Consider the following 27,567-nt stretch of genomic DNA (forward strand, 5'->3'; position numbering starts at 1 on the left):
TGGAGAAAGTTATTGTTTCCTTAGACGGGCCAAAACAAAACAAGAGAGTAGGAAAGAGATGAAAGAGGAAGCAGCAGGCCACAGAGGGACCTGCCCTGCCTCATTAAAAATAAAGTATCACTGCTGGAGGGAGGCCCTCGGGTTCTACCCAGGGGGACTTTATGAGAACCAAGCACTTCAACAGACCCTACAAAAACAGATGAGAGAGAAGACAGGAGCCCAAGGGAGATGTTCTTTCCCCTCAAAGTAGGAACACCTCAGCCTGAGACAGACCCAGCAGGAAGGGCTCTGGGAGGCTGAAAGACTAGGCAGGACCGGTGCAAGGCTGGGGGAAAGGGAGGGACCAGCCCTGCACCAGTGGGTGTGGCTCCACCCTTCCCACCTCAGAGCCATGGGGAGCCGGGGTCCTGGTGGGCTGCCCCTGGTGCAGGCCCCCTACACGGTTCTGCTGCTGCCACTGGAGACAAGCCGCCAAGACCCAGGGGCCCAGCGCTTCTTCCTCTGGGTGAGTATCAGTCCCGCAAGAGGTCCCGGGAAAGCCCCTCTCCCTAGATCAGTCTCCTGCAATTCCACTCAATTTTGAGGACTCGTAAGTTCAGCCCCTTGCTTTCCCTTGCCCTCCAGGTCCTCAGTGGCCAGTCTGGGTTCACACTCAGTGACCAGATAGTGAACTGAACCACGGGTTAAGAGTAAGGGCCATGCATGGCCCAGAACCCTGCTGTGGAGTGAGTCAGCCTCTGCTTCTTGCCTTTTTCAGCTGCAGAGGATGCAGGCTCTGGAGCGGGAACAGGATGCCCTGTGGCAGGGGCTGGAGCTGCTGGAGCATAGCCAGGCCTGGTATGAGGGCCGTCTGAGGGAGGCCCAGCAACAGCAGCTATATCTGGGGGCCCTTGGTGAGGTATGGGGCTGACCCATGGTATGTGGGGGCAGGGGTAGCAGGGACGTGTGGACACAGCCTGACACCATCCTGGAAAGGCAAGAGTTAATGGACAGGGATCATCAATTGGAAGCAGCATTGTAATGACAGGATGCCACCAAGTGTTAGGTCGGTTCATTGTTGGGCCTAGAGGAGGCTGGTCTGCATTCCATTCAGAGGGACACAATTTGGCTCACTCCATGGAGATGGGGGAGTGGTCTGGATTGTTCCAGTGAGTCAGGGATGGACAGGAGGGAGGATCCAAAGAATAGAGAAAGCGGGTACTATGCTATTTGAGGGGGTTGGAGGAACTGGACTACTAAAGAGATGGAGTGGAGAGTACTGGAATTTCCCACCTGCCTGGCAGGGAACTGGGATGAGGGGATCCAGATGGAGGAGAGGAATGACCTGTGGTGATAGGAGAAGAGTGGCAGATGGTACTCGAGTTTTCACCACGTTGTCTGCCTCTAACTCCTCCTTTTAGAATTTTCCAACAGATTTACACTCAGAGCCTGGTGGCCCCCAGTTAGTCCAGATTCAAAAGGTGAACATCTGTTTGCAGAATCTGATTCAGGGGAAGGTGAGTTTATTGTTTTTCGTTTACTCTTGGGAAGTGGGGGTAAAGAGGGGACTTGGGGTCAGCACTGGTCTAACAAAACAACGAATTCCCCCCCCAACAGTTCTCCCCACATCCCCTGAACAAAGATAGTTCCTGCGCCACCCAGGACTGGAAGGGAAGGCCAAGGAAGCAGAACGTGTGGCAGCAACACGTAAGCAGTAGAGGAGTGGGGGGAGGGCGGAAGCCCTGGCCCTCAGTGGGAGGGAGGGCACAGACACCCAGACTGTCTCCCTCCTCTTCTCCAGGTAGTGTCAAGGCAGCAGAAAGGAGTCACTAAGCCAAAGGGGGAAATGGCTCAGCCAGGCTGCCCCAATGGACGGAGGGGCCCTACCCGTGTCTAATGTCTCCTCTGGTTCCCCTCAGTTGTGCTGGCAAGGCTGAGTGAGAACCCCCAGCCTCCTTATTCTGCTTCTTGACTCAATAGCTAAATGGCTCCAGGTGGCGGGGCAACTGAAATCCTGACATCTTGCTGTGAAATTTCTTCTCCACTCCTGAAAACTTCCATTTCGTCTTTTTGGTATCTTACGCTCTCACTCTTCCCTATATGATGTGCATAAGTGATCTTTCTTTGAAATCTCTCTGGGGAAAAGACATGTTTATTGGCACTGTCCTTTAACTTTAAATACAAAAATAAAATATAAGCATCTCCAGAATTTCAAAAATAAAATAGAAGCGTCTCCAGAATTTCAATAAAAGCAATTCTATAAATAACACTTTTCAGTAGGAGGTGGGGTACCCTCCTCCCCACTTCCAATCTTAGTCACTGCCCCATGTATCTTCCCCTCTACCTGAGCTTGGGAGAGCATGAATAAGTAGTGGAATAAAGATGCTACAGAGGGCTTCCCTGGTGGTGCAGTGGTTAAGAATCCACCTGCCAATGCAGGTGACACGGGTTCGAGCCCTGGTCCGGGAAGATCCCACATGCCACGGAGCAACTAAGCCCGTGTGCCACAACTACTAAGCCTGTGCTCTAGAGCCCGCAAGCCACAACTACTGAAGCCCGCGTGCGTAGAGCCCGTGCTCTGCAACAAGAGAAGCCACCGCAATGAGAAGCCTATGCACCACAACAAAGAGTAGCCCCAGCTCGCCGCAACTAGAGAAAGCCCGTGCTCAGCAACGAAGACCCAATGCAGCCAAAAAAAAAAAAAAAGATGCTACAGAGAAATAGAAAGCAACTTTCTCCAAAAATGAGTCTGGTTTGTTTCCCACAAGGGTTAGGGAAAGTGCATTGTGGGAAAATCCATTGCCTTCTATCCCAATCTTGGAAGGGCCAAGTGCATGAGAAGGAAACCCTCCAACCCACCTGGGAGAGGTAGGGTCCGGAGGCCCATGTTACCTTCTTACCAATGGGGCAAGATGGCAAACGGTGCCGGAGACCCATCCCTCTAGGGGCTGTTGCGTCACCAGGAGGCCAGGCCTAGCAGGAGCAGCACCGCTCCAACTGTGCCCCACCAGGGGTTGCCCACCAGCCCTCCCCCAGCCCTGCCCGGAGTCACCAAGGTGGAAAGATGAAAGGCAGGGCTGGTGGTTGTGAGGACAGGGTCAGTCGAGTGGACGGGGGCAGGGAGCTGGTCCTGGGGAGAAGAGGGAGAGGCTGTCAGGGTGGCTGCACCCAAATAAGTCTGCAGCGCCCTCCCCTCCCCTTGCCTATCCTGCAATGGAAAGTGGGGGCACCTCACCTGCGGGGTGGGGCCCCGCACCAGGAGCCGGAGGAAGGTATGGGTGGGGGGTACTGTGCTGGCTTCTCGATCCATCGCGGTCACAGTCACCATCACCACGGAGTCTGAGGCGGCTGTGTCTGGTACCTTCAGCCACAGGCACCCCCAGGCGGACTCGTTCTGTTCCAGGCGAACCCTGGGGAGTGGATGCCAAAGTCCGGCTGAAGCCGCAGGCTCTGAATAGCCGAAAGCCAAGGGGTGGAGCCAAGCGCAGTCTGGGAGGGGAGCGAGGAATCTGAGCGCCAATTCGAAAGAGCCAGAGGAGCGAGTACCAGATCCCATGCCCTGGGAATAGAAAGATGGGACAAGAAGGGAGCAGGAGGTTTCAGGGGCTTCACCTGGAGAGGTTGGAGGTGAGAGCGAAGCTGGGGTTGACGGATGTCCTAAGATCGAGATCCTGAGGGCCCGAGAAGCTGGCAATGCGGAGGCTGAGCGGGGCCTCGGTGCCCGGCGCCAGGAAACCCGGGGGACCACTGAGCTGCAGAGGAGGGCCGGTCAGGGGAGGAGCAGCAGGCCCTGTTCTCTCCAGCCGCAGCCGCACCTTCCGCTGGCATCTCACCTCCAGAAGGACAGGAACTACAGCACAGGGCTGGGGGGCCACCCGGTGCAGGCCCTGCCCCACTCCGTCCTGGCCAATCAGCTCCAGAGAGAAGGGTCCCGCGGTGGACAGAAGCGTGGGCGGTAGCGAGGCAGCGAGGATACCTCGCTCCCGGGGTCCCATGGGCTCCAAAGGCACCCGGCCCAGCTCGGCACCGTGCGGGACCCCTCGAAGGACGACGTGGGAGAAATGCGGCAGAGGATCTCCAGGGTTTCCTCTGGAGCCCAGCCCTGTCACTTCTACCAGCAGCTGGGTCTGGAGACCTGGGACAGGGGAGGGGAGGAAAGAACAGTGGCTGCAGGAGGTTTGGAGACAAGGAGAAAAGCATGAACAGCTTTGAATAGGGGTTAGCTCTCGGGGTATGGATGGGGAAAAGGGGTTACCTCTACAGGTATTGATGGCGAGGGCCAGGAGGGAGTGCTGGGATGCTGGAAATGTTCTATAGCTTGAACTGAATGACGGTTATTTTTTATTATATAAAATCCACCCAGCTATACACTGAAGTTTAGTACACCTTATTAAATGTTATAACTCAATGAAAAGCTACATATATAATTTATATATATACACAAAGCAAGTTAGGGGTGGGGACAGATGTACCTGCAACTGGTTGAGTCAGGGGGTAGAGGCCAGGGTGGGGTCCATCCTCCATGGGGATCCCAAAGTGGAAGAGGAAATCCAGGGAGGTCTGGGCTGAGGGAGGGCGAAGGCAGTCAGAGACCTTCCAGAGATGAACGTGACTCATATTGCTCTCTGAGCTCTGCCGTCTCCCCTTCCTTTCCCAGGAATATCTCCCTCCTTACCTTGCACTCTCACCCGGGGGGTACCCTTGGCTGTGACCTGGATCTCCCAGGTTCCTGTCTGCAGGGGGTCATTCATGCGCACCATCCAGAACTGCCCGAAGCGGCGAGTATGACCTAGAGGCCCCTCACCTTCCTCCTGGCCCTGGGAGACCCCTGGATGGGTATTGGGGGCAAGAGATTGTCACAGGAGAATTCCTTTCCCTTAGTACATTACCCCTCATTCTCCAGTCTCCATTCTTGCCTCCGCCTTGAGACACACACATGGAAGTACCTGCAGGGTTTCTGATCCAGAAGCTGCTGACCTCCCCATGGATCCGGACTGTGACCCTCTGGAGCAGCCCATCCACACTGAACACAAGTGGCCTCTCAGGCACCACAACAGGAGGCTCCAGGGGAAGGGTCACCTTGAGGGGGCAGGACCGAAAAATGGGGGGAAGATAAGGCATGGAATGAGGTGGGAACAAAGACAGGAGAAAGAAAGGTAGAGACAGAAAAAAACTAAGTAACACATGGGATACCAGTGAGAGAGGAAGGACCAGGGATAAAGCTATGATCAATGACAAAGTTGGAGGCAAGGGATTAAGGATGAGGTAACCACTTCTTGCCCCCCTTGAAAGATGGCAGGACTTCCTAGAGTAGCCGTGAAGACAGAATACTGGAGGCCAAGACTGAGGGTGGTAGTACTAATGTGGAAGGAGCAGTGTAGAAGGTGGGCAGCTGTGGATCTCAGAGGGAAAGAAACTTCCTTTCCCACCCTCTGTCTAGAATGGCAACTCAGCAATGGGAGCCATTTGCTTTCTTCTACAAGAAAGAGAAATGCAGTGTCACCATCGTCCCCTCAGTTCTGAGCTGAGCCCCCACACTTACCAGGTCAGCTACGCTGTCCCCAACAATGGCTGCCACATCCTGAATGTACTGGTCTTTGGTGAAGATCACCTCTCCTCCTGAGGCCAGCGCCACCGCTTCATACGGCTCAAAACGCAGAGGGGACAAGACCTCACGCCGAGGTCGGCCCTGAACCCTAGATGGGTCTTCAGTCAACAGGAATGTGACCTGTGCCCAGAAGAAAGGCCAGGACTTGAAGTTTCCATTTGCCATCTACCATTGTAAATAAGGATCTCCTGTGCTCAAGCTTTCTACAGAGCTGATGATTGGTGGTAAATTCTCTGTCTACCCTCTGGCTGCTAGAGCAGGGTCTCCCAGTGACACAACCCCTGGGCTTCAATTAGAAGTTGCCATTCCCTGTAACTGTCACCATACGTCATCCACATAGTGGATTGCTGGCAGCCAAATCTCCAGTTCTTCAAACGGTTTATTGGGGGCAGATTCATATAAGAATTCAGCATCATTAAGGGTAGGGCCTTCCACTCTTTAGTATTGTTAAAGGGATCTGGAAATGTTATACTCATGGTTCACTTCTCCCACCCCCAAGCCAAGTCTGGTTTAACCACCCTAGTGTGAGTGTGACCCTTGTAATGAGAGTTGTCCTGCAGTTTCCCACATCCCCGGGTAGCTAACACTGAGTCTCCCACCAGCTATGCTTACTCTGCAACGCCGCTCCTGAGTCAGAGATTCCACCCGGTTGGTGAGAAAGGCATCCTTGGGGGAGGCGTCAGTGAAGACGAAGATGTCTGAGAGTGGAGGTGTGTGTTGCAGGGCCAGCTGACAGGGGAGGGAAAAAACTGGTGTTAAAAAATGGCAGCAGTGGGACTTCCCTGGTGGCGCAGTGGATAAGACTCCACGCTCCCAGTGCAGGGGGCCGGGTCTCGATCCCTGGTCAGGGAACTAGATCTGACATGCATGCCGCAACAAAAAGTTCACATGCCACAACTAAGGAGCCTGCCTGCCGCAATTGAGGAGCCCATGTGCCGCAACTAAGGAGCAGGTGAGCCGCAACTAAGGAGCCCACCTGCCACAACTAAGACCTGGCACAACCAAATAACTTTAAAAAAAAGTGGCGGCAGTAGGGGAATGGGCAGAGCAAGGGAGGGCAGAGTAGAAGGCAATACGGCCCTGGAACCTGGAGTGAAGCGAGTGGGACTAGGTTCTGAAGATGGGGTGGAGGGATGAGGTCCCAGGGAAGCTCTAAGCTCCCTTGATGGTGGGGCCTGGAAAGGGGTGGTGGGAGAAGAAGGGAAGGGGTGGGGAGGGCAGACCTCCAGGGCTGACAGGCACATCTCGGGCTCATCTCCACCTCCCAAGGCATGTATCTCATTGAGTTGTTGCCAGAAGCTGTCAGGGTCACTGGTTGTAAAGACGGGGCCAAACCCTGGGAAAGGAGAAAGGAGATTGAGATAAGTGAGAGGAGGGCTCCCCTCATTCCCACCCATGGGCATCTCCCCAGTCAAGGGGCCCCGCTGTGCTCCTTGGGTGGACAAGTATTGAGATAACAATATTCTTTTATATTTATACTGACAGGGTAGAACAAGGCAGGGGCTAGGTACCTCTGGTGGGAAAGTGGACCTCATTTCCTCACAAAATGGTGGCACTTCCTGTGGTCCTGAGTGGGCCTTTTTGGGTATATGTGTAACTATAAAAAACAACCGAGGGGACTTCCCTGGTGGCTCAGTGGTTAAGAATCTGCCTGCCAATGCAGGGGACATGGGTACGATCCCTGGTCTGGGAAGATCCCACATGCTGCCGAGCAACTAAGCCCGTGTGCCACAATTACTGAGACTGCGCTCTAGAGCCTGCGAGCCAAATCTACTAAGCCCACGCGCCACAACTACTGAAGCCCGCATGCCTAGAGCCCGTGCTCTGCAACAAAGAGAAGCCACCATAATGAGAAGCCCGCGCACTGCAACGAGGAGTAGCCCCCCGCTCGCCACAACTAGAGAAAGCCCGTGCACAGCAACGAAGACCCGACGCAGCCAAAAAAAAAAAAAAGCCAACATAGATAACCAACAAGGACCCACTGTATAGCACAGGGAACTATACTCAATATCTGGTAATAACTTATAATGGAAAAGAAACTGAAAAAGAATATATATAACTGAATCACTTTGCTGGACACCTGAAACGTTGTAAATCAACTATACTTCAACTAAAAAACAACAACAAAAAAAACTGCGTCCTCAGTTTCCTCACAGAAAAGACAGAGAAATAATAGTACCTACCTCAGAGAGGGTTATTGGGTGATTAAATGAGTTGATTTTGTAAATCTTAGAATAGTGCTTTGACACATAATAAGTGCTAAATTCTTAATTATTCACTTACTTGTACCTTTATCAAATATGTGATAAACCCCTTTTGAATGTCAGCTACTATGAGATTTATATATGCAGATTAGACTCAAACCCTGCCCTTAGGGAATTCTCAATCCAAATTTTATTTGATGATCATTTTGACCCTGGGAGATAGGCGGGATAAGGCAAGTACTAATCCACTTTATGGTTGATGAAATTGAGGAAAGAGGTTAAACAATCAGCCTAAGTACACACAGTAAGTGCTGGTCAACCCAGGCCAGATGATCTGACTTCTAATTTAGTGGGGAGAGGAATATGATGTAACTAGCTGTCTTAGACATTTCACAGAGGCCTGGACCCACCAACCCGCCCCCCATCTTCATCCCAACCTCTGTCTACAGGAAGTGGAGAGAACTGAAAATGACTTACTAGAATGGAAGCCTAAGAAAGCAGAGGCTACTCGCCTAAGCACCCATAATGATTAAACTCATATGGAAAGTGCTGTCCTGTTGGAAGCAGTAGAAGAAGTGCTGATTGTTTCCAATATGCACACAAGTACCAGTAAAGACTCACTCAGGACCCTAGGAAGAGCCTCCCTTTTATTATGGAAATGAAGCCATTAGGCCCACTTCCCTACCAGTGGCATTTACCCCTTGCCCTGGACTTCCCTCCACTATTCCTGCCAGACCCCAGTTACCTGGGTCATGGAAAGGCACCAGGACATAGTGGGTGGGCTCCATGGGGCCGCCCCGTCGCTGCTCCACAATGTGGCGAGCCTGGATTTTGGCAGCATTGATCTCCTCGCCCATACTTCCTGTGGTATCCAGGACGAAGCTCAGGCTGGAGGCTGGGGTGATGTCCAGCAGCCTGGGAAGCAGGCCAGAGATACAGTGAAGGGTCTGCACACTTGTCCCCAGGCCCTGGTTTCTCAACTCTGGAGCACCTACCTATTAAGGAGCCCATCCCCAGGAGGCCACTCACCTGGAGAAACCCCTGTCTCCCAGGCGGCTTCGCAGGAGGCTGAAGGCCTGGATGGAGGCCAGAAGGGCCAGGTTTGCAGCCTGGAGGTGCAGCATGTGGTGTGGGGAGAAGCCTGGGGATGTGCTATCCTTGTTGATGCCTCCCCGTGGTGGCTGGGAGCTGCTCTGGTCAAAATGGCCCCCATGGCTACATTTCCCTGGGTTGGGGAAAGGGATCTGGAGGGTGGAGGTAAAAAACCCACTGCCTCCTAATAAAACGAGGCCCTCTCTGACCTGCCCTGACCCTCTCACTCCTCAGCAAAGGATAAGCAGAAAATTATGATATTTTGTAGAGGGCAAATCTGGAGTAAATCTGGAATGATTAGTTACCAAAGCACACGGTAGATCCCTCGATCCCTCCAGTTAGTCCCCAAAAGCTGCCCTCGGGCACTGAAGTCTTATCGGCAATGTGAGAAGCTGCTCCCACCACCCCAACAATCATGGCCACCTCAGTGGGCCTTCATCCACCCGCTCCCCTCCCAGCATCCTCTCCTTCTTCCAAGAAGTGATGCCATAGGAAATAGGACAAGGGCTACAGGACTGAGGTCCCTAGGGACAGGGTCAGGGGAGAGGAAGTGACTTTCTCCCCTTACTTCTGGGGGCTTTCCTGTCTGGTACCTGGAGGTTTGGAGGGATGAGTTCCAAAGTAGCCAGAGGTGAGGAGTGTGAAGCCCAGCAAATTCCCAGGGCAGCTCCACTCGTCACAGTCGGAGCAGGTAGGATCGTCCACTGGGAAGAGAGGGCAAGGGTCTGGCACCCAAGATTCTGCTGCCCCTGACCTTTACCCCTGTCCACCCGAACTTCTTCAGCTTTTCCTCTCAACTGGAACAAGGTAAAAGCCCCTAGGTACCCTTTGCTGGTACCCTTCCAGGCTTTCTGAACTAAAACGTGGAGCTCCTGGCTGGCAATGAGACCTAATATTTGAGACTGGGACTGTGCTAGAAAACTCGGAAGTGGGGGGGGGGACCAATCCTACGGGAGTGCGCCCTCTGTGAGCTGTGGACAGGAAGTGAAACTGTACTAGACAGGAGGCAGCTTCCGGGTCACAGTTCAGTTGGAAGGATGAGGGGACTGAGAGAGAAAGCCCCCTGTGTGATCCAGTGCGGGGAGGAAGCCACGTGAAAGACAGAGAACTCCCTGACGTCGCAGATCTGGTCCTGGCCCTGTCCTCTGCTGCGTGACCTTGGGGAAGCAGCTGACTGGCCTTTGGCTGAACCGAGGGACCGCACAGGTGGTTCCAGAGATGAAGCCATGTTGCACCCTATTCGACCCCAGGATGCGAGGCGGCTCTGTGGGCTCACCCTCACCAGTGGGGTCCCGGCCGTACCTTGCGCCAGGTTCCGCAGCCCCTGCCTTGGCCAGAGGAGGTGAGGGTGTGGCTGCTGCTCCCCCAGTTCGACCCAGTTGCTGTGACTGTAGAAATCCTGGTCCCAAGAGAAAGGAGAAGGGGAAGAAGCACTAGCTCACTGTTCTCACCGTCTCCAGCCCTGACTCCCCTTCCTCCCAGTTCCCCAGCCTGAAAGCCTCCTCCACCCTGCTACGCCCCAGACACCCCAAGTCCCCTCCACTGCTCTCTCCCTTGCCCAGAATAGAGCTCGGCCGAAGTGGGAGCCTCCCACGTTTCTTCCCATCTCACTCAGAGCCCAGCCAGAGGCCTTTCAGTGGCCTGCATGGCCCACCTCTTGACCTCAGCACCGTCCTCTCTCACTCACCTGCTCCAGCCGCCAATGCCTCCCGGCTGTTCCCACAGGAAGCTGCCAGTTTGGAGGCGGGGACTAGGGAATAGCCCCAGGGCCTTGGCAAGCAGCGCCCCAGCCCCTTCTAGAGTAGGGGGAGGCATGGCTAAGGAGGCACCATTCAGGAGACAGGAAGACTGGAAACGAAGACCCCTCTGACCACAACCCACCAACTCTGTCCTCACCTGCAAGGCATGAAGCGCAGCCCCGAGGCGCTGGCGGGCCAGGCTGTGGTCAAGGGCTCTGGCCGCCACCACAGTCTCCCCTAGAGCTCCCACCAGGCGTGCGCGCCCCTGGCCCAGCCGCTCGGCATCAAAGTGCAAGTCAGGGTCATTCCTGGAAGTCGGCAGGAAGTCCTGGGCGGCATTGGCACGAGACACCTCTCCTAAGGCTGCTCGGAACCGCCGGGAAGGAGACCCAGGTCCGAAGTAGGCGGCAAAGAGGTTGTCGGCAAGGAGAGTGCGGCCCTGGAGGGTGGTAGGGGGCAGGGGTTCCAGGGAAGCCCCTTGGATCGGACCACTGCCTACATTTCCTCAGCTCTGTCACTCCAGGCCGGGTGTGAGAGGAATTGAGGGTGCTGGGCCCTACAAGGGAGGGGCAATCCTGGACATTCCTAAGGAGGGGGACTCCTGATTGTAGGACCAGGACTCCTGGGTATTGTTGATGTCAGGAGGGGAGGAGGGAATGTGTGCGTGGGGTCCCTTCTCTGGGCAAGCAGGACCCTCAAGTAGTATAAGTCCCCCAGAATGGGGGAATCCACCTGGGATGTGACAGGACCCAGGGACGCTCACCAGGAAGTCCTCAAGGCGAAGGGGGGGCCGACCTGGGGGCGGCTGCTCCAGGAAGAGCTGCAGGGTGACGTTGAGTGCCGCCTCCTCGGTCAGGTCCTGGTGGGTGATGGAGCCGGGGGCAGCCAGGAGGCTCCAGATATTGGGGAAGAAGGCAGATGCGGGGTCCAGCAGTAGCAACAGCAGCAGTGAGGGGCCCAGGTGGGACAGGGGCTCGTCCGTGGGGAGCATAGCTGAGACATGGACCTGGGGAACAGAAGGCTCTCCAGAGAGCAGGAAGCAGCAGAGATTTCAGGGCAGGCCCGGCTCTGTCTCCATGCGCACCTGCTTTGGCCCCTTAACTGGCTTCCCCGCCCTCTCCCTTCAATCATCCGGACAACCTGAGGGCCTCTCAGACCAATAGAGACTTACACCTGCAGGGGAAGGGTCTGAGGCTCCTCCCCCCCACCGCACCGCCCCCCACCCCACCCCTCGGCTAACGCCCCCATGCGGAGGAAGTCTCCTCTCTAGGCCTCTCCCCTACCTGGTTGCTGGGTTCTCCAGGCAGGGCCGGGGGGGCGGGAGGGGGAGCAGGGTGTCACAGGGCACTTAGGTCAGAGTTATAATTAACCTAGGCCGGATTCAGTGGAGGGAGGGAGAGGGAGGCCCCGGCAGGGTGTGGGCAGGACAGGCGGCTCCTGGCCCCTCTGCTCCGGCCTGCCCAAGGCCACAAGCAGCAGTCAGCACCAGGGCGGGCCTCCCACGGCTGGATGGATGGCTGGCCGCAGTGCGGAGGTGAGGGAAGAGCTGGGAGGAGGAGGCAGCAGGAGGGGGGAGCTAGCAGAGTGACTCAGGCCTGGCTCAGGGCCAGGGCCAGACCCAGAGAGACGCACCTCTCTACCCGCAAGGACCCAGTGCCTCACGCCCAGCCTGCTGCCCTCCTGTTCACGTTGGCACCTCAGAGGATTCAGGAAGCCAGCGCCTCAGCACCCCGTCCCCAGCCCCACCACACACAGCCAAGAGATGGTTTTGTGGCAAAATATTTTATTGCTGCCATCCCCAAGGTGGGAACACTGGGAGTTACGAGGGTTGGAGTTGGGTGTATCACAGCATCTTCTGAAATAGGGAGATGGCCTCATCGACCTTCCTGAGCTCTGCTTCTGTCTGCTGGAGCTGAGGGTGGAAAAGGGGGTGAGTGGTGAGACCCAGGGCCAAGAGAAGAGAACCCCAAAGGCCCACAGGAGCAGAGAGGTCAGGGACTTCCCTGGTGGCTCAGTGGTTAAGAATCCACCTGCCAATGCAAGGGACACGGGTTTGACCCCTGGTCCGGGAAGATCCCACATGGCGCGGAGCGACTAAGCCCGTGCGCCACAACTACTGAGCGTGCGTTCTAGAGCCCGTGAGCCACAACTACTGAGCCCACGTGCCAAAACTACTGAAGCCTGCACGCCTAGAGCCCGAGCTCTGCAACAAGAGAAGCCACCGCGACGAGAAGGCCGCGCGCCGCAACCAAGAATAGCCCCCGCTCGCGGCAACTAGAGAAAAGCCCGCGCGCAGCCACGAAGACCCAACGCAGCCGAAAATAAATAAATAAATTTATATATGAAAAGAGCAGAGGGGTCAGAGTTGGAAAGATGGGTGAGGACCACGGGCAGGGAGTAGTCTGGGGGAACTGTGTGCTTGGCTAGCCTGCTTCCCCCTAATTCCCCACCTCCCTGTTCTCTTCCACCATCACTGGTCTGCTGGGTCCTGTCTTTTCCCAAAGTGGTCCATTCCCAAAGACAAAGGGGCTTCAGAGCTCATGTGTGCCACCCAGTGGCTCAGCCCCAGCCAGTGACTGGGGAAGCAGAGCACAGTGGTTAGGAACAGAGGCTCTGGAAGATGGTGTTGGTAATACTGCCCTGCCATGAGAGGGCTACCGGACAGTCATGTGAGACAACCTGCTCAGCCGCCGAGGCTCTGTAACTCCTCGCCTCCACTCACGTTTCTCTTTCTGTCCCTGTGGTTTACCCCATGGCTCCTCCCTGCAGGGGTCCCAGGTGATCTGCTAAGCTTCCTGACTGTATTGGGTCAATCCCTATCCCAGCCCCCCGGCATGTGGATACCAAGTTCTGGGAAGCGGGTGGTGCACGAGGGGTCTGACTGGGAGGAAGGATGGATGGATGGTCTGCTTCCATCTTCAACTTGCTGCGTGACCCTGGACTGTGCCCCTGCCCTGGCTGTTCTTCATGTGTGAGAGCGGGGATTACATGGTCCCACCTGCTCCTCCATGGATTGCCTGGGGCCCAGCAGAGCAGGCGCAGGAGGGCGTTTGATGGTGGGGGGAGTGATGGGGTGGGAAATGGGGAAGGAAACGCCCACCCACACCACACACCTTGGCTTCATCTGCCTCCTGGACTTTGAGGGGCACCTTGACAGTGTAGCCCGAGGCAGCGCGGCGTTCCCGTAGACGCTGGGCCTGCCGCTGTGCCTCACTGCGCTTGGCCTGCAGTTTGCCCAGCTCCCGGGCCGGGTCTACCAGGCCCTGCAGCTGCAGGTGGACAGAGCAGCGGTCAGAAGCCAGGGCCACAGCGCAGCCCTGGGGTGCAGAAGCCCCCAGCGCCAGGACAGCCACTATACCCGCGCTGGCCAGCGTCTGCACGTAGCCCGACACTGCTGATGCCAGGGCGCCTGTGGCCTCATCAGCCACTTCCAGGAAACCTGCGTGGGAGGGAGAAAGGAGACGAGACAGCCACACTGGACACGGGTCCCAGAGTGGGTTGAGGGGACGGGGGACGCGGGGGCCTGAGGCTCACAGTCGGGCCGGATCCGGGTGAGGTTGTAGTCGGCACGCAGGGAGCGCACGGCTCGAGTGATGCTCAGGGCCAGCTCGAAGGCGCCTTCCGCCTCAGGGTCCTTCCAGGAGCACTGTGGGGTGGAGGAGCGGGTGAGGGAAGCTGGGGGCTGGCTCTGCACAGCTACCCGGAGCCCGCGCCAGGCCACACCCCATACCTCCGAGGGCTCCGGGTAGGAGGTAACGCAGAGGCTAGGGGGAGCTTGTGGCGTGCGCCGGGGCAGCCTCTGGAACAGCTCCTCGGTCACAAAGGGCATGAAGGGCGAGAGCAGCCGCAGGCCGACGTCCAGGCAGGTGTAGAGGGTCTGGCGGGCGTGCTCGGCCGCCACCTGGTCCACCCCACTCAGCACAGGCTTCAGGCACTCCTGGGGAGGGGGAGGCACAGGGCTCAGGGCTGGGGAGGCCTGGCTTCCAGCCCTCGCTGAACTGCTGAGGACGGGGAGGGGGACAGGCTGGCTCAGGTCTCATGCCAACCCTGGCCCCTCGGCCCCTCCTCACCAGGTACACATCACAGAGCTCGTAGAGCCAGAAGCTGTACTGGGCGGTGGTGACAGCTGGGAAGTCGTAGGCCTGGAAACCCTGGTTGCTGAGCCTCACAGCTTCGGTCAGCCGGCTGCGGATCCAGCGGTCCACCAGGCTCCCGCGGCCTCCAGGCTTGGGGGGAAGCACCGTATCAGGCGGAGGGCCACCACATGCCCAGGCGGAGGGGAGCCAGAACCCCATGGGAACGGGAACCATGGGGAAATCTGCATTCCAGGAGCCTGATGGGTCCAAAGCAACTACCATGTGCCCAGTGCCTGGGGGAGAAGGGGTAGGCCCCCCGCCACCTTGTGGGAGGACCACAGTGCCTGAGGCTCTCCTGATGACAATCTGTCTCTATATCCTTCTGTCCCCTCAGCTAGACAGAGGCTCCTTGGGGGCAGGAGCCGGGCTTCCTGACTCTGTGGCTACAACCCTGAAACAGCATGGGCCGCGCTTGATGGCAAGGATGCAACCTGTGTGGGTGCTGCCCACCTCGCGCCTACCAGGCCCTCACCTCAGAGGTGGGTGAGGGCACAAAATCCTTCCCAAGGCCACGGAGGGCAAACTTGGTGGCGTTCCAGAGCTTGTTGCAGAAATGGCGGTATCCCAATATCCGGTTCACATCCAGGTTGATGTCACGGCCTGGGTGGAGGTGAAGTGTGAGTCCACACCGTTCTCCCTCCCAGCTCACGCCCAGGGCAGAGGAGAGAGCTGGGACTCAGGGAAGGAGGAACGATGCAGCTGAGACAGGTTTGGGGAGCCGTACCCTGGGACGTGTAGGCGCACAGTCCAAACCGGAGAGCATCGGTGCCACACTCAGGGATCCCCGCCGGGAAATCTGCCTTCTGCGGGGAAGGAGTGAGCGTCCTGAGCCAGCCTCACCTGCCTTCTGCCCAAACCCCAGCCCCGGGCCCACCCTCTGTACCTGCCCTTCTTTAGCCTTTTCCACCTCGCTGGGATCCAGGTTGCTGTTCAGTAACTGGTCGTGGAGGCCCTGAGGGTGAGGTGGGAGTAGTCAGAGGCCCGCGGCCACCACCCCACAGCCCTTCCCGGCCTGAGCCCGCGTCCAGCCCCACCTGCAGAGAGACTCCGTGGATAACGTCCAGGGGGTCAATGACGTTGCCTAGAGACTTGCTCATCTTCCGGCCGTGGGCATCCCGCACGATGGCGTGGAGGTAGACCTGTGAGGCAGGGAAGGGAAGGCCTGTGGGGATGTCTCCCCACCTAGACCCCAATGCCTGTCCCCCTACCCCTACCTCTGGTTTGCCCTCCTCTGAACCTCAGGCCCCTCGGTGTCCCTGCCAGCCCCTTCAGTGCCTTCGTGTGAATTAGAAGTGCTCCCTCCTCTAGGAAACTGGGGTGCAGAATCACCTAGTAGGGCCCAGGTGGCTTTGAGACCCCACAAGCCTCCTTGGCCAGGCCCACCCACAGCTGCCCGGGTGAGGGAGGGGACAGTGGGAGGGGTCTCAGCAGTCTCCACACCTCTCTGAAGGGCAGCCTGCCAGTGAGCTTCAGGCCAAGCATGACCATCCTGGCCACCCAGAAGAAGAGGATATCGTGGCCCGTCTCCAGCAGCGTCCCCGGGTAGAACACACTCAGATCTTCCGACTGGGGGCAGAGCAGGGCGTGAGTGACGGGGAGCCAGGCACCCACCCCCACGACTCCCACCCCACCCTGCGCTGGCCCCGGGAATGTACCTGGCTGGGCCAGCCCAGGATGGAGAAGGGGAAGAGGCCAGAGGAGAACCAGGTGTCCAGTACGTCTTCATCTGAGGGGGGCCAGAGGTCAGACGGGGTGGAGGAGAGGATCAGCCCCCACTGCCCCCACCCCAAGGCCCCGCCTTGCCTTGCTGGAGACTGATCTTGTCCGGGGACACTCCGAACTCCTCGGCTGCCTTCTCCAGAGCCTCGGCCTTGGTGCGCCCGCTCACCCAGTACCGCCCATCAGGGTCCTGCCACAGGTGGAGTGAGTATCCAATGGGGCACCTCTGCCTGTCCCCCCACCAAGATCCAATGAACCCAGAGCCCCCTCGAGGTGTGCCAGTACCCAGCCCTGGCCCGGTTCTCACCTCCCCTGGGGGTACAGCTGGGTCACTGACAGTGACGAAATAGGCTGGAATGCGATGGCCCCACCACAGCTGCCGGGAGATGCACCAGTCCCTGCAAGTGGCAGGGGGAGGAGAGGGAATGAAGGAAGGGCAGGAGGTGCCCGGCCTCTGCCCCGCTCGGCCCCTTGCCCAGTCGCCATCCCCACATCGAGGGGCCTGACGCACCTGATGTTGTCCATCCAGGCATGCCATGTGCGTTGATGGGCCTCGGGCAGGATGCGGAGGTCGCCCCGTGTCACAGCAGCGCTGGCGGCCTGGGCCATCTCCCCACAGCGCACGTACCACTGCGGCCGCAGGAGAGGCTCCACCACATCCTTGGAGCGGCTGCAGGTACGTGTGGGTGGGGAAGCTGGGTGGTGAGCACCTCGAGAAACCCGTCCCCGCCCCCTTCCCTGGCCTCCACCCTCACTTGCAAAGTGGCACCACCATGGGGTTGTCCTCAGTGCCACGGAACAATCCCCGCTCCTTCAGCGCCGCCAACACTGCCTTTCTGGCCTCAAACCTGGGCAGGCCCTGGATGTGAGACAGGTTCTGTCACGGCCGTGCCAGGTACCCCGCCGTCTCCTGAGCCAGCCACCACGCCCCAGGCAGTCTCACCAGGAAAGGTGGGGGCACGTTGACAAGGGCCCCTTGGGCGTCCATGATGCTGATGGCCTCCAGCCCATGCCGCTGCCCAACCTCATAGTCATTCTGGTCGTGTGCAGGGGTGATCTTCACCGCGCCTGGGGTGTGCGCCGGGGTGCCAGGGTCACGAGGGACTCAGAAGAGTCTCTGCCCACACGCACCCCCCTTTTGCCGACGGATGTGGCTCTCAGACCACCCCTGTCCCCCATCCCCCTCACACAGTCCCCTGAGAAGCAGCCCAACTCCTGCCTGCTCAGGTGAAGCTTATTTTTTTCTTTGAAAGGGGAGACGGACAGCAGGAGTGTGCCTCGTGGCTCCTTCCTCTCCCCACAGGACAGCCCCGTGCTCACCTGTGCCGAACTCCATGTCCACGAAATCATCGAAGATGATGGGGAGGCTCCGAGGCACGAACGGGTGGGTCACGCTCTTCCCCTTCAGGTGCTGGGGACAGAGGGAGATGCCGAAAACGCACGAAGGGCTGGGCCCGCCTCCCTCCTACGCAGGGTCCTGGCTTTCTAACACCCAAATTCCATCTACACGTCCAGAAAACAGCCAGCAGATGAGTTTCTGATCCAATTTCTCTCATCAGCTGGGGGCTCAGCACCCATCCCCCCACGTAGCGTGGGGGCTGCTTCAGCCAGCATTCATCCCCCGACTGCGGGCAGCACACCGCCGCACCTGGTATCTGGGGTCTTTGGGGTGCACGGCTACGGCCACGTCTCCCAGCATCGTCTCAATCCGAGTTGTTGCCACCAGCACCTCCTCGTCGCTGTCTGGGGTGACAGGAGGCCTTGTGGGCTCAGCGCTGGGCCCTTCCCACCCCCCAGCCAACCCAGCCCAGGACCCTGGTGCCCCTGGCTCCTACCTGAGCCTTGGACCTTGTAAGCAAAGGAGACGAGGACCCCAAACTCCACCTTCTCCTTGTAGCCAGGCACAGAGAGCAGTGTGCGGCCTGTCAACTCCTTCTTATCCACCTGTGAGGCGGAGATTAAGAAGAGTGGCCCAGGGGCTGAGGGTGGAGATGGGGAGAGCCGGGGGAGGGAAGGGGCACACCTCGATGTCCGAGATGGCAGAGTTGAGGGTGCAGGACCAGTTGACAAGGCGGGTACTACGGTAGATGACTCCTTCCTCATGGAGCTGGACAAAGGCCTCCGTCACGGCTGCTGACAGTTTCTAGGGGGGAATAGAGATGGGCCAGAGATGGGCCTTGGTGTCAAGGCAGCAGGGGCCAGTGAGACCCGGCTGGCCCAGAGCCCCACTGCCCGGCACACAGACCCCTTTAGGGGCTAGAGGAGAGAAGTACTTTTCTTGAGGGGGAGAGGGCACTATGGGAACACAGATTGGCAACAGCCTGGTGATACTGTAGATGGCAGGGAAACCACTCAGCTAGGGACAGGTGCTAATGCAGAAAATCCTGGGGTTCAGGCTCCAGGGGAGGGTGAGGCCCCACCATGTGCCACTGGAAGGAATTTGAGCTCCTAAGGTAGGTGACAGGTAACACAAAGGGCCATGACACGGGGTAGAAAGTGGCATTTGCAGCTGAGCCCTAGTGGTTTCCTATGAGTGGGCCACCTCTTGGGGGAGGGCCCTGGGCATATGCTCTCTTCCGTGGGGAGCTTCCTACTCCTACCCCAGCCCCGAGACCCGCCCCTATTCCTACTCACAGGATCCATGGTGAAACAGGCTCGATTCCAGTCCAAGGAGCTGCCAAGCTTTTTCAGCTGGTGGTAAATCCGGTCACCTTTCCTGGAAGTGGACAGAAAGGCCAGGATCAGCATTCAGGCCTGGGCTGGAGGGAAACACCAGGCAGCTAATGGGGCAGAATATGGGGATCACTCATCCCTCTGAAACGGACGTTGTCCCTGGGGCCAAATGACCCTCAGCCTCTGTGGGAGGGTCTGACCCTGCAGCCAGGGTTGCAGGTGACAGAGATCTCATCTGGACAGGGGACAGGGAGGCAGGGCTGTGATGTCTGCAGGGACGCTGCACTCACTCCTCCTTCCACTTCCAGACCTCCCGCAGAAAGGCCTCTCGGCCCAGCTGGTGCCGACTCAGCCCCTGCTCCCGCCAGAGTTTCTTCTCCACCACCACCTGGGTGGCAATGCCCGCGTGGTCACAGCCAGGATTCCACAGGGTGGTCTCCCCGCGCATGCGGTGCCTGTGGGAGGAGCACGGAGGAGCAGAGGTGAGCTGGCAGTAGAGCTGCCCCGAAGGAAGAAAGGACTCCAGGCAGGCAGTCGGTGAACTTGAGAAAGAGAGGGGCGATGGGGCAGGACTCTCCCAACTCTAAAATCACTGTCAGACAGAGATGTGTGAGGACAGCCAAGGCAATTTGGCAAAAGGACAAAGAGGAGGCTCTCGCCCAGCTAGATATCAACACGTGAGAAAGTTACGATTATTAAAAGAAGTTTTCACAGGAACTAGGAACAGTTATAGATTAAGAAAACAAAACAGTGACTGGAAACAGATTCAAGCATATTTAGTATTTGTTAAAGGTGGCATTTCATATCAGTGGAGAAAGGACAAACTATTCAATAAATTTGTTTGGGACACTAGCTAATTGGTTGAAAAAATCGCCCTACTTCCCCAAAGCCACAAAAATAAACTTATTTACTTTAAAATAAATCTAAATTTAGTTTAATTCTAATTTAGTTAAAAAGAAAAACCGTCAACTTTAAAAAACAAAACTATAAGAAAAGCATTAGAAAATGGTATCGTTTCCAAAAATTAAAAAAAAGAAGAAAATAATAGGTGATCGATCATGTTTGTAACTTGGAGGCAAGAGAGATTTTCTTTAACAAGACAGTAAACATTAAGTCAAAGAACATTGGTAAACTAACTAGGTTAAAACATAAAACCTCAGAACAATAAAATCTCTGAGTTGAAATTCAAGGACTAGACTATTTTGGAGAAAATGACTGAAAGCTAGTAATATTTCAGGGAATTAATCAGGGGATGAATTAGAGAAAGAGAGATGGTAGTATCGTGAGTCTTCACCTACCGTATTCTGGTACAAGTGAATGCAGTTTACTCTTAATCAAGCTCTGTGCTGATGTGGCCCATGAAGCATTAAACTGTAATGAACTTTTTTTTGTTTTTTGCGGTACGCGGGCCTCTCACTGCTGTGGCCTCTCCCGTTGCGGAGCACAGGCTCGGGACGCGCAGGCTCAGTGGTCATGGCTCACAGGCCCAGCCGCTCCACGGCAGGTGGGATCTTCCCGGACCGGGGCACGAACCCGTGTCCCCTGCAACGGCAGGCGGACTCTCAACCACCGCGCCACCAGGGAAGCCCCTCTCTCCTACTTTAAAATGTACTTCTCAAAGGTCACCAAAAAGTTCATTACAGGGGCTTCCCTGGTGGCGCGGTGGTTGAGAGTCCGCCTGCCGTTGCAGGGGACACGGGTTCGTGCCCCGGTCCGGGAAGATCCCACCTGCCGTGGAGCGGCTGGGCCTGTGAGCCATGACCACTGAGCCTGCGCGTCCCGAGCCTGTGCTCCGCAACGGGAGAGGCCACAGCAGTGAGAGGCCCGCGTACCGCAAAAAACAAAAACAAAAAATGATACATGTTAATGGGACTTCCCTAGTGGTGCAGTGGTTAAGAATCTGTCTGCCAATGCAGCAGACAGACACGGGTTCGAGCTGGTCTGGGAAGATCCCACATGCCGTGGAGCAACTAAGCCCGTGCGCCACAACTGCTGAGCCCGCGTACCACAACTACTGAAGCCAACGTGCCTAGAGCCCATGCTCCACAATAAGAGAAGCCACTGCAATGAGGAGCCTGCGCAGCACAACAAAGAGTAGCCCCCAACTGCTGCAACTAGAGAAAGCCCATGTGCAGCAATGAAGACCCTACACAGCCAAAAATTAACTAATTAATTTTTAAAAATGATAATGTTTAAAAAAAGAGTGGGGGAGAGAAAATTACTGTAGAAATACAGTAACGCTGTGTTCATACGTTATTTTCAATGACTCATCAAACTGCATTATATCCATTACTTTATCAGTCTGTTTACCCCCACTGGGTTTAGATCTCCTTGGGGACAGGACTGTAGCAACTCCATTCTCTTACAGATCACAGACATTCTTATATGCTGTAACGGATATGAACATTTTCTGACCTTTTCAAGATGTTGTTAAACAATACTATTAAAGAAATCAAGCATGAGAGAGGAAGATAAAAATATTATTTCACTAAAAGTGTCTCTTGGGGAGCATATAAATTTGGCCAAAAAAAAAAAATCAATAAAATGTCATGGATATTTGTAGAAAAACACCTTATTCTCTGCTAGAAGAAAAAGGAAAAAACATAGGTAGACAGTCACTTTTGCTTCATTTTTATGTCTTACTGGTGGAGATACCTATGGCTGTTATTTCACGTTATCTGTGATTCTAAAACACTGACGTGAATCTATTCCAGTTAAGTAATGGGAGTTTCTAATATTTGATTTAAACCATGCTCATTAGAAAAAAATGTTAGCTTAAGTGTTCCGTAAGAAGTGTTAAACCTTTCCTCACGTAAATAATCTGGCTGTTATATGTATTTAACACAACTCTGTTTTTCCAACTCTTCATTCCTTGCAAAATGCTAAGTCTGACGTATCCCAGTGCCCTGAGCAGAGCTGGCACATGGTTATGTCCTGTAAATATTTTTGACCAATTAATTGAGCTAAGTAGGACACTAGAAAAACTTCTCAAAATTTAAAATATAATAAATAAACCCTAGTTTCAATAGATAAAATGCTGTTTTAAAATATTTTTTAAAAGAAATTCGTCACCTGAAATATTAGCCTTTGTGGTTGTTAACTAGTCAAAATATTAACAGTGGGGGAAAAAAGTCAACTGCTAGAACAGGAGAAAATGTTTATAACATATATAACAACAACAAAAAAAATCAATAGCCAAAATGTATACATACACTCTATAAAGACTCTTCTAATGAAACAACTAAAAAAGTAAACAAACAAACAAAGAACAACAGAAAGATGGGCAAACAACAGGTTCAGACAATACATATAAAGAGAAACCTGACTGGCCAGGATACATGAAGAGACACAGCCTCACTAGTAATCAGCAGTAACAGAAATACCATTTTTCCCCCATCAGATTGGCAAAACAAAGACAGATAATGTCCAGGGTTGGCAGGGGCACACCTCACATGCAACTCATGGAGTATAAACTGGTAAAGCCGTTTTGGAGGGCAACTTGCCAGCTTCTATTTGTACTCAATAAAGGCAGGCCCCTTGGACACAGAGATTTCACTTCTTGGTATCTACGCCAGAGATATGCTTCCACAGGAGCTTGAGAAAGCATGTATAGGAAATGTGCATTCCAGCAGTTTTCAACAGAGAAAAATTAGGAACATTCATTAATAAAAAGTGACACCAGGGCTCCCCTGGTGGTGCAGTGGTTGAGAGTCCGCCTGCCGATGCAGGGGACACGGGTTCGTGCCCCGGTCCGGGAAGATCCCACATGCCGCGGCGTGGCTGGGCCCGTGAGCCATGGCCGCTGAGTCTGCGCGTGTCTGGGGCCTGTGCTCCGCAACGGGAGAGGGCACAGCAGTGAGAGGCCCGCGTACCAAAAAAAAAAAAAAAAAAGTGACACCATTATATAAAGCCACACTAAGGAGCAATGAGGAGAATCAAGTCAGTCCACATATAAGGATGAGGAAAAATCTCTAGATAAACTGTTAGGAGTAAGAAAAAAGTTATAAAATAACAAGTTTGGTGTGAGCCCTTTATGTTACAGAAAAGAAAAACCCATTTACCAAAAGGAAAACTACACATTTCTATGGGTACATGTACATGTAAGCAAATAGGAAAGATCTGGAAAGATACACATCCAAGTGATGACAATGCTGTGTGCTAATTCTTAGGAGGAAGTAAATCTGGAGGAGGGTGGTCAAAGAAACTTGAAGTTTTAAATTTCTTACAAGAATATATTCACATATTTCTTGCTAAATTCAAAATAATGTTATTTTTAGTGGCAAGAGAAGAGAGTCTGCAAGTGGAAGTGCTGGTTACTTGACCAGGAGAGGATGCTAAGTCATCAGATGGGAGTGACCCAGAGAGAAGTGTGGCACCACCAGGGGACAGAGCTGAGGGCCCCAGTTGGCAAAGAGAAGGGAACCACAGGAGTGTGGAGCCAGAGAAGGCAGAGGGAACCAGTTGGAGGGGAGGACGGGAGCTCACCATCGGGTCAGGGAGTCCTGGATGGCGTTGGTGAGCGCGTGGCCCAGGTGCAGAGAGCCTGTCACGTTGGGGGGTGGAATGCACATCATGAAGATGCCCCGAGGATTTGGTGCTGACACACTGGAACGCTGACGGGGAGGAAGGATGGGTACTTACTAAGGCCTCATGTCACCTCTTCTGGTCCGCTCCCAGGCAATGTATCCTTCAGCCCTGTCCTTCCCCGCCCCCATCCCCTCCAGGCCTGGGCAGCAGTGCCCACTCACCCCATACTCGGGCCTGAAGAAGCCCTGCTGCTCCCACCAAGGGTACCAGGCAGCCTCCACATACTGAGGGCTGTAGGAGTCAGGCATGGTGCCACTGACATCTGAGGGGGAGGAAGGGAAGGGTCAGAGCCGAGGCTGGGAGCAGCTGGGAAGGGGACGAAGGGCCAGCAGAGAAGGACCTGGGACTCTGCAAATCCTCACTAAGCAAAGTAGTGGGAGCAAGGACAGAGCAAAAGGGGTAAAAAGAGAAGAGACAAGGAGGGTAGACGTGAAGAGAGGAGGTCTCTCTTCCCCCTCCTAGTACCTTTCTTTTCTCCAGGTGGGGTTGGGAGGTCATAGGTAATGACCCCAGGATCCCGTTTCTCCCTCTTCTCTGGTTTTGGCTTCTTCTGCTTGGGAGGGAAAGGATATAGGCCCAGATACCAGCCGCTCACCATGGAACCAACCCTCCATCCAGCTCCACCAGCCTCTCACCTCCCCAGGGGGTGGCTGCTGCTGTTGGACCTTCTGCTTCTGTTGGAATTTCTCTAGCTTCTCCCGTTTCTTTGCCTCTTTCTTGAGTTGAGCAGCTGTCTTTGGGGGTGCAGGGACCTCAGAGCCTGGAAAGAGGCACAGAAATGCAGACCTGCTGGGGACCCTCTGTGAAGAGTGCTATTACGTCTCAGATGGCCTATTTCAGCTGCCCAAAGGCTCCCCCGTGCTGACCTCCCACCTACCCCCGCCCAGCTCCTGTCCCAGTGATTCTGCTATTCCTAAGAGACAAAAGAAAGTGAGCTGCATGAAAGGCCCCAGAGGAACCCCTTCGCTCCCATCCTCCATGCTTCCTCACCTGGCTGTTGGGAGAGAGGCCTGGCCCCTGAATACACAGCCACCTCTCCCAGCACGGCCCGGAATTCTGGCTGCTGGACACATGTGATAAACCAGCGAGTGACATTACCCCAAATCCGGCGGGCAGAGGGGTCCAGGACCTGGGGTGAGGAAAAGAAATGAACTATCCTTACTCACCCTATAGTGAGGTCTAAGGGAACCTGCCTTCATTCTTCCCCAAGCCCCAATGACTCACATAACGGAAAGGCAGCAGCAAAGCTGTGACAGCCGCCAGGTCAGCCAGAGTGGGGGCCTCTCCAGCCAAGTAGGTGTGCAGCCGAAGCCACTCTTCCAAGGGGCTCAGGGCCCTGCCCAGGGCCGCAAGTGCAGCCTAACAGGAAGGAAAAGGGGTATGAGATAAGGCTCAGCCCACCTCAATCCCCACCCCCATTCAATCCATTTGGCCTTCCATTCCCACGAATCACGTTTCTTCTTCACTGAAATGATCATAATAAAAATACTTCCCATTCATTCAATAAATTCCTACTGAACACTTTTTTTTTTTTTTGGCCATACCACGCAGCATGCGGGATCTTAGTTCCCCAAAGAGGGCTCGAACCCGCGCCCCAGGCAGTGGAAGCGTGGAGTCTTAACCACTGGACTGCCTACTAAACACTTATATGTCAGATACAATATACTAAGCACAGGAAGTTAAAGGTTACATGAAGCAACACAGTAACTGCTTCAACAAATATTTTTTAAGTACTTACTGCATGCCAGGCCTTCTCTAATGAATGAGACAATATGAACAGATGGAGCCTCTGACCTGTTGAAATTTACATTCTAGGGGCAGAGACAATAAATGTGCAAATATATAATGTATTACCCTATTTTCCTCCTAAGTGCTATGAAGAAAAATAAATGAAGCTGAGGGGGAGAGAGAATTCCAATGAGGGGGGCCGCTATTTACATAGGGTAGTCAGGATATGAGGGAGCAAACCAGGATCTAAGTCATATATTCATTTCATTCATTCATTCATTCAAAAAATACTAGATATCCACCATGTCCTCAATACTCTGCAAGGAGGTGGTGTTATAAGGGCAGTAAGGCACAGCTCCACTCAAGAAGAATTTAATTATAATCTGGTGTGATTCTCTCTCCTTTCTCCTACTTCCCTTCTTCCTCATTTCATTTCTCCTCCATCTTCTCCCAGCAACTGTCATCTCTCCAGGCCTGACTGCCTCTCCTCATCTCTCCTTCACCCAATCTTTTCCTACAATTCACAGTAACCTCTAACTAACCTCATCAGTTTCAGATTCATCAAACGCTTACTGAGACTTTAAAACACCTGGCACTAGATTATGTGCTCTGCACACATCTTTTCAACTTCTCAACATGTTCTCAATTTTTGTTTTCACAGACATAAAAAGACCAAGGCTCAAAGAGTTTAAGAAAGCTACCCAAGATTACCATAGCAGGTGGCAATCTGGAATACAATCAATTTTTTTCTACGTCTGACATGCTGAGTTCCTGGCTCACCATCCATTCCAAGTCTTGCTTCCTTCTTCTAAATTTCCCCCTTCCCCTCTGCGCTTCTTCTCACCTGGGGGTCCTGGCCAGAGCTTCGGAGTCCCAAGGCTGGCAGCGTTGCCCCACAGGCAGCTGGTATCAGCTCCGTGTCTGCGTAACTGACCCACTGTTGGACGAGGACGGCTGCCCGACTACCCCCAGGGCCCCCCAGGCCTGCTGGCCACAGCAGCTGGGCCACAGCAGTGGCCCCCCACACCCAGAGCCCACCGGGCCCCTGTTCCAGGGCGGGCAGGCGGGGTGGCGGAAAGGGACTCCTGCTGGTCGGGGGCGGCTGGAGACAGATGCGGGGGTGGGCTCCTCCCCATCCCGGACCCTCCCCATGCTCCCCGTAGCGAGCAGCTATAAGGGCTCGGAGGCTGGGGAAGGCATCGGGGTGAGGAGAGACGTAGAGAACGGACATGGTTATGCAGGAGGTCCGAACGAGGTGGAAAAACCCTAAGGAGAAAGAGACAGGGTAAGACCGAGGGACCCAGGAATCTGACTGGACTTCAAGAGCCGAGGACCCAGCTCTCGGAGTGGCAATGACAGTGGGGAACTTCCCGTGACCGCGGGCCCTCGGGGAGTGTGGGAAGCTCGTAAGAACCCCTCAGCGGCCGGCAGGACGCGGGTTCGGGATGTATGTACGTACTGGAGGGAGGTGGTCACACTGAGCCTGGTATCCACCTCATAGCCGGGCGCCGGCCGAAGCTGGACTGGTCTGGCGGCTGGAGCCGGGGAGTCCAGCGGGCGTCGACGGCGGGCAGTTGTCCGGGCGACCGTAGCTCCCTGCGACAGCAGCCCGGGCCGTCGGCGCCCACGTGTGACTGCAAGCGTTTCCGGGCCCGCGGGTCCTGGCGGGGGCAGCCGTGCCCCGCCTGAGTGTGCGGGCGCTGCCCTGGCCCGACCCTGGCCCGGGGACCGCGCCGCCCGCCGCACACCGCGCTCCGGAGGAACAGCGAGGGGCGCGGGCACGGGGTGGCGACGCGCCCGGGAACCGCGCTCCCGTCAGGCACCGCCGCGGGCACCCCGCGCGGGTCCTCGGCCGGGCGGGAGGGCGGTGCCGAGCGGGCAGCTGGGGAAGCGGTGGGGAGGGCGCTCCCTGACGCGGACGCGGGTCTATTTGGCGAAGGTCCCTGGTGTCCAGGTCCTCCCTGGTCCTCATTTCCTCCTATGTGGGAAGAGGGAGTCACGCTGGATGGCCTCTAAGGTCCCTTCATGCTGAGAACTCATATCTGTAGCGGCAACTCTTGTTCGCTAAACGAGTGAAAGTTAATTTCCAGTCACAACTCTCC

At 55.4% G+C, this 27,567-nt stretch overlaps 3 protein-coding genes across 5 annotated transcripts; 1 reads left to right on the forward strand and 2 right to left on the reverse strand.

Moving 5' to 3' along the window:
- The first annotated feature begins 373 nt into the window (after positions 1–373).
- Positions 374–2,454, forward strand: SAPCD1 (suppressor APC domain containing 1). 2 transcript variants are annotated; one of them, XM_060023273.2, is made up of 5 exons: positions 374–505; positions 758–898; positions 1,401–1,496; positions 1,597–1,686; positions 1,781–2,454. In XM_060023273.2, exons 1-5 carry the CDS (start codon positions 392–394, stop codon positions 1,874–1,876), a joined length of 537 nt encoding a protein of 178 aa, XP_059879256.1. In that variant the 5' UTR covers positions 374–391; the 3' UTR covers positions 1,877–2,454. The 2 variants fall into 2 exon arrangements, with proteins under 2 accessions (XP_059879256.1, XP_059879255.1); XM_060023272.1 differs by having other exon boundaries at positions 1,597–1,812.
- On the reverse strand, positions 2,455–11,613 carry VWA7 (von Willebrand factor A domain containing 7). Its single transcript, XM_060023271.2, has 16 exons — positions 11,386–11,613; positions 10,780–11,061; positions 10,186–10,282; positions 9,477–9,587; positions 8,821–9,016; positions 8,537–8,706; positions 6,811–6,923; positions 6,200–6,316; positions 5,522–5,707; positions 4,926–5,058; positions 4,655–4,807; positions 4,452–4,544; positions 3,813–4,114; positions 3,592–3,731; positions 3,215–3,389; positions 2,455–3,109 (listed from the first exon to the last, which is right to left on the reverse strand). The coding sequence occupies exons 1-16, from the start codon at positions 11,611–11,613 to the stop codon at positions 2,936–2,938; spliced, it is 2,670 nt and encodes an 889-aa protein (XP_059879254.1). The 3' UTR covers positions 2,455–2,935.
- Positions 11,614–12,393: 780 nt separating this feature from the next.
- VARS1 (valyl-tRNA synthetase 1) lies at positions 12,394–27,190 on the reverse strand. 2 transcript variants are annotated; one of them, XM_060023268.2, is made up of 30 exons: positions 26,925–27,190; positions 26,310–26,731; positions 24,962–25,096; positions 24,728–24,866; positions 24,373–24,497; positions 24,203–24,290; positions 23,899–23,999; positions 23,636–23,763; positions 19,441–19,605; positions 19,112–19,193; positions 18,501–18,620; positions 18,313–18,421; positions 18,126–18,220; positions 17,798–17,888; positions 17,421–17,545; positions 17,233–17,336; positions 16,989–17,147; positions 16,785–16,875; positions 16,562–16,667; positions 16,414–16,484; positions 16,199–16,324; positions 15,793–15,897; positions 15,642–15,710; positions 15,483–15,561; positions 15,231–15,358; positions 14,693–14,848; positions 14,353–14,559; positions 14,157–14,268; positions 13,736–14,061; positions 12,394–12,534 (listed from the first exon to the last, which is right to left on the reverse strand). In XM_060023268.2, the coding sequence occupies exons 2-30, from the start codon at positions 26,694–26,696 to the stop codon at positions 12,466–12,468; spliced, it is 3,798 nt and encodes a 1,265-aa protein (XP_059879251.1). In that variant the 5' UTR covers positions 26,697–26,731; positions 26,925–27,190; the 3' UTR covers positions 12,394–12,465. The 2 variants fall into 2 exon arrangements, with proteins under 2 accessions (XP_059879251.1, XP_059879252.1); XM_060023269.2 differs by having other exon boundaries at positions 24,203–24,287; positions 26,925–27,189.
- Between the last annotated feature and the right edge of the window lie 377 nt (positions 27,191–27,567).

The sequence above is a fragment of the Delphinus delphis genome, chromosome 10 (assembly GCF_949987515.2).
Source record: "Delphinus delphis chromosome 10, mDelDel1.2, whole genome shotgun sequence".
NCBI lineage: Eukaryota > Metazoa > Chordata > Mammalia > Artiodactyla > Delphinidae > Delphinus > Delphinus delphis.

Excerpts from the sequence above, each read along its gene's own strand:
- SAPCD1 (XM_060023272.1), top strand. The coding sequence starts at position 392 with ATGGGGAGCCGGGGTCCTGGTGGGCTGCCCCTGGTGCAGGCCCCCTAC. Across the intron at positions 899-1,400 it reads ATCTGGGGGCCCTTGGTGAG|AATTTTCCAACAGATTTACA; the intron begins GTATGGGGCTGA and ends TCCTCCTTTTAG. Across the intron at positions 1,497-1,596 it reads AGAATCTGATTCAGGGGAAG|TTCTCCCCACATCCCCTGAA; the intron begins GTGAGTTTATTG and ends CCCCCCCAACAG.
- VWA7 (XM_060023271.2), bottom strand. The coding sequence starts at position 11,613 with ATGCTCCCCACGGACGAGCCCCTGTCCCACCTGGGCCCCTCACTGCTG. Across the intron at positions 8,707-8,820 it reads GGAGACAGGGGTTTCTCCAG|GCTGCTGGACATCACCCCAG; the intron begins GTGAGTGGCCTC and ends CCTGCTTCCCAG. Across the intron at positions 4,808-4,925 it reads CTGGATCAGAAACCCTGCAG|GGGTCTCCCAGGGCCAGGAG; the intron begins GTACTTCCATGT and ends ATACCCATCCAG.
- VARS1 (XM_060023268.2), bottom strand. The coding sequence starts at position 26,696 with ATGTCCGTTCTCTACGTCTCTCCTCACCCCGATGCCTTCCCCAGCCTC. Across the intron at positions 24,000-24,202 it reads CCCACCTGGAGAAAAGAAAG|ATGTCAGTGGCACCATGCCT; the intron begins GTACTAGGAGGG and ends CCTCCCCCTCAG. Across the intron at positions 17,546-17,797 it reads GGACATGGAGTTCGGCACAG|GCGCGGTGAAGATCACCCCT; the intron begins GTGAGCACGGGG and ends CGCACACCCCAG.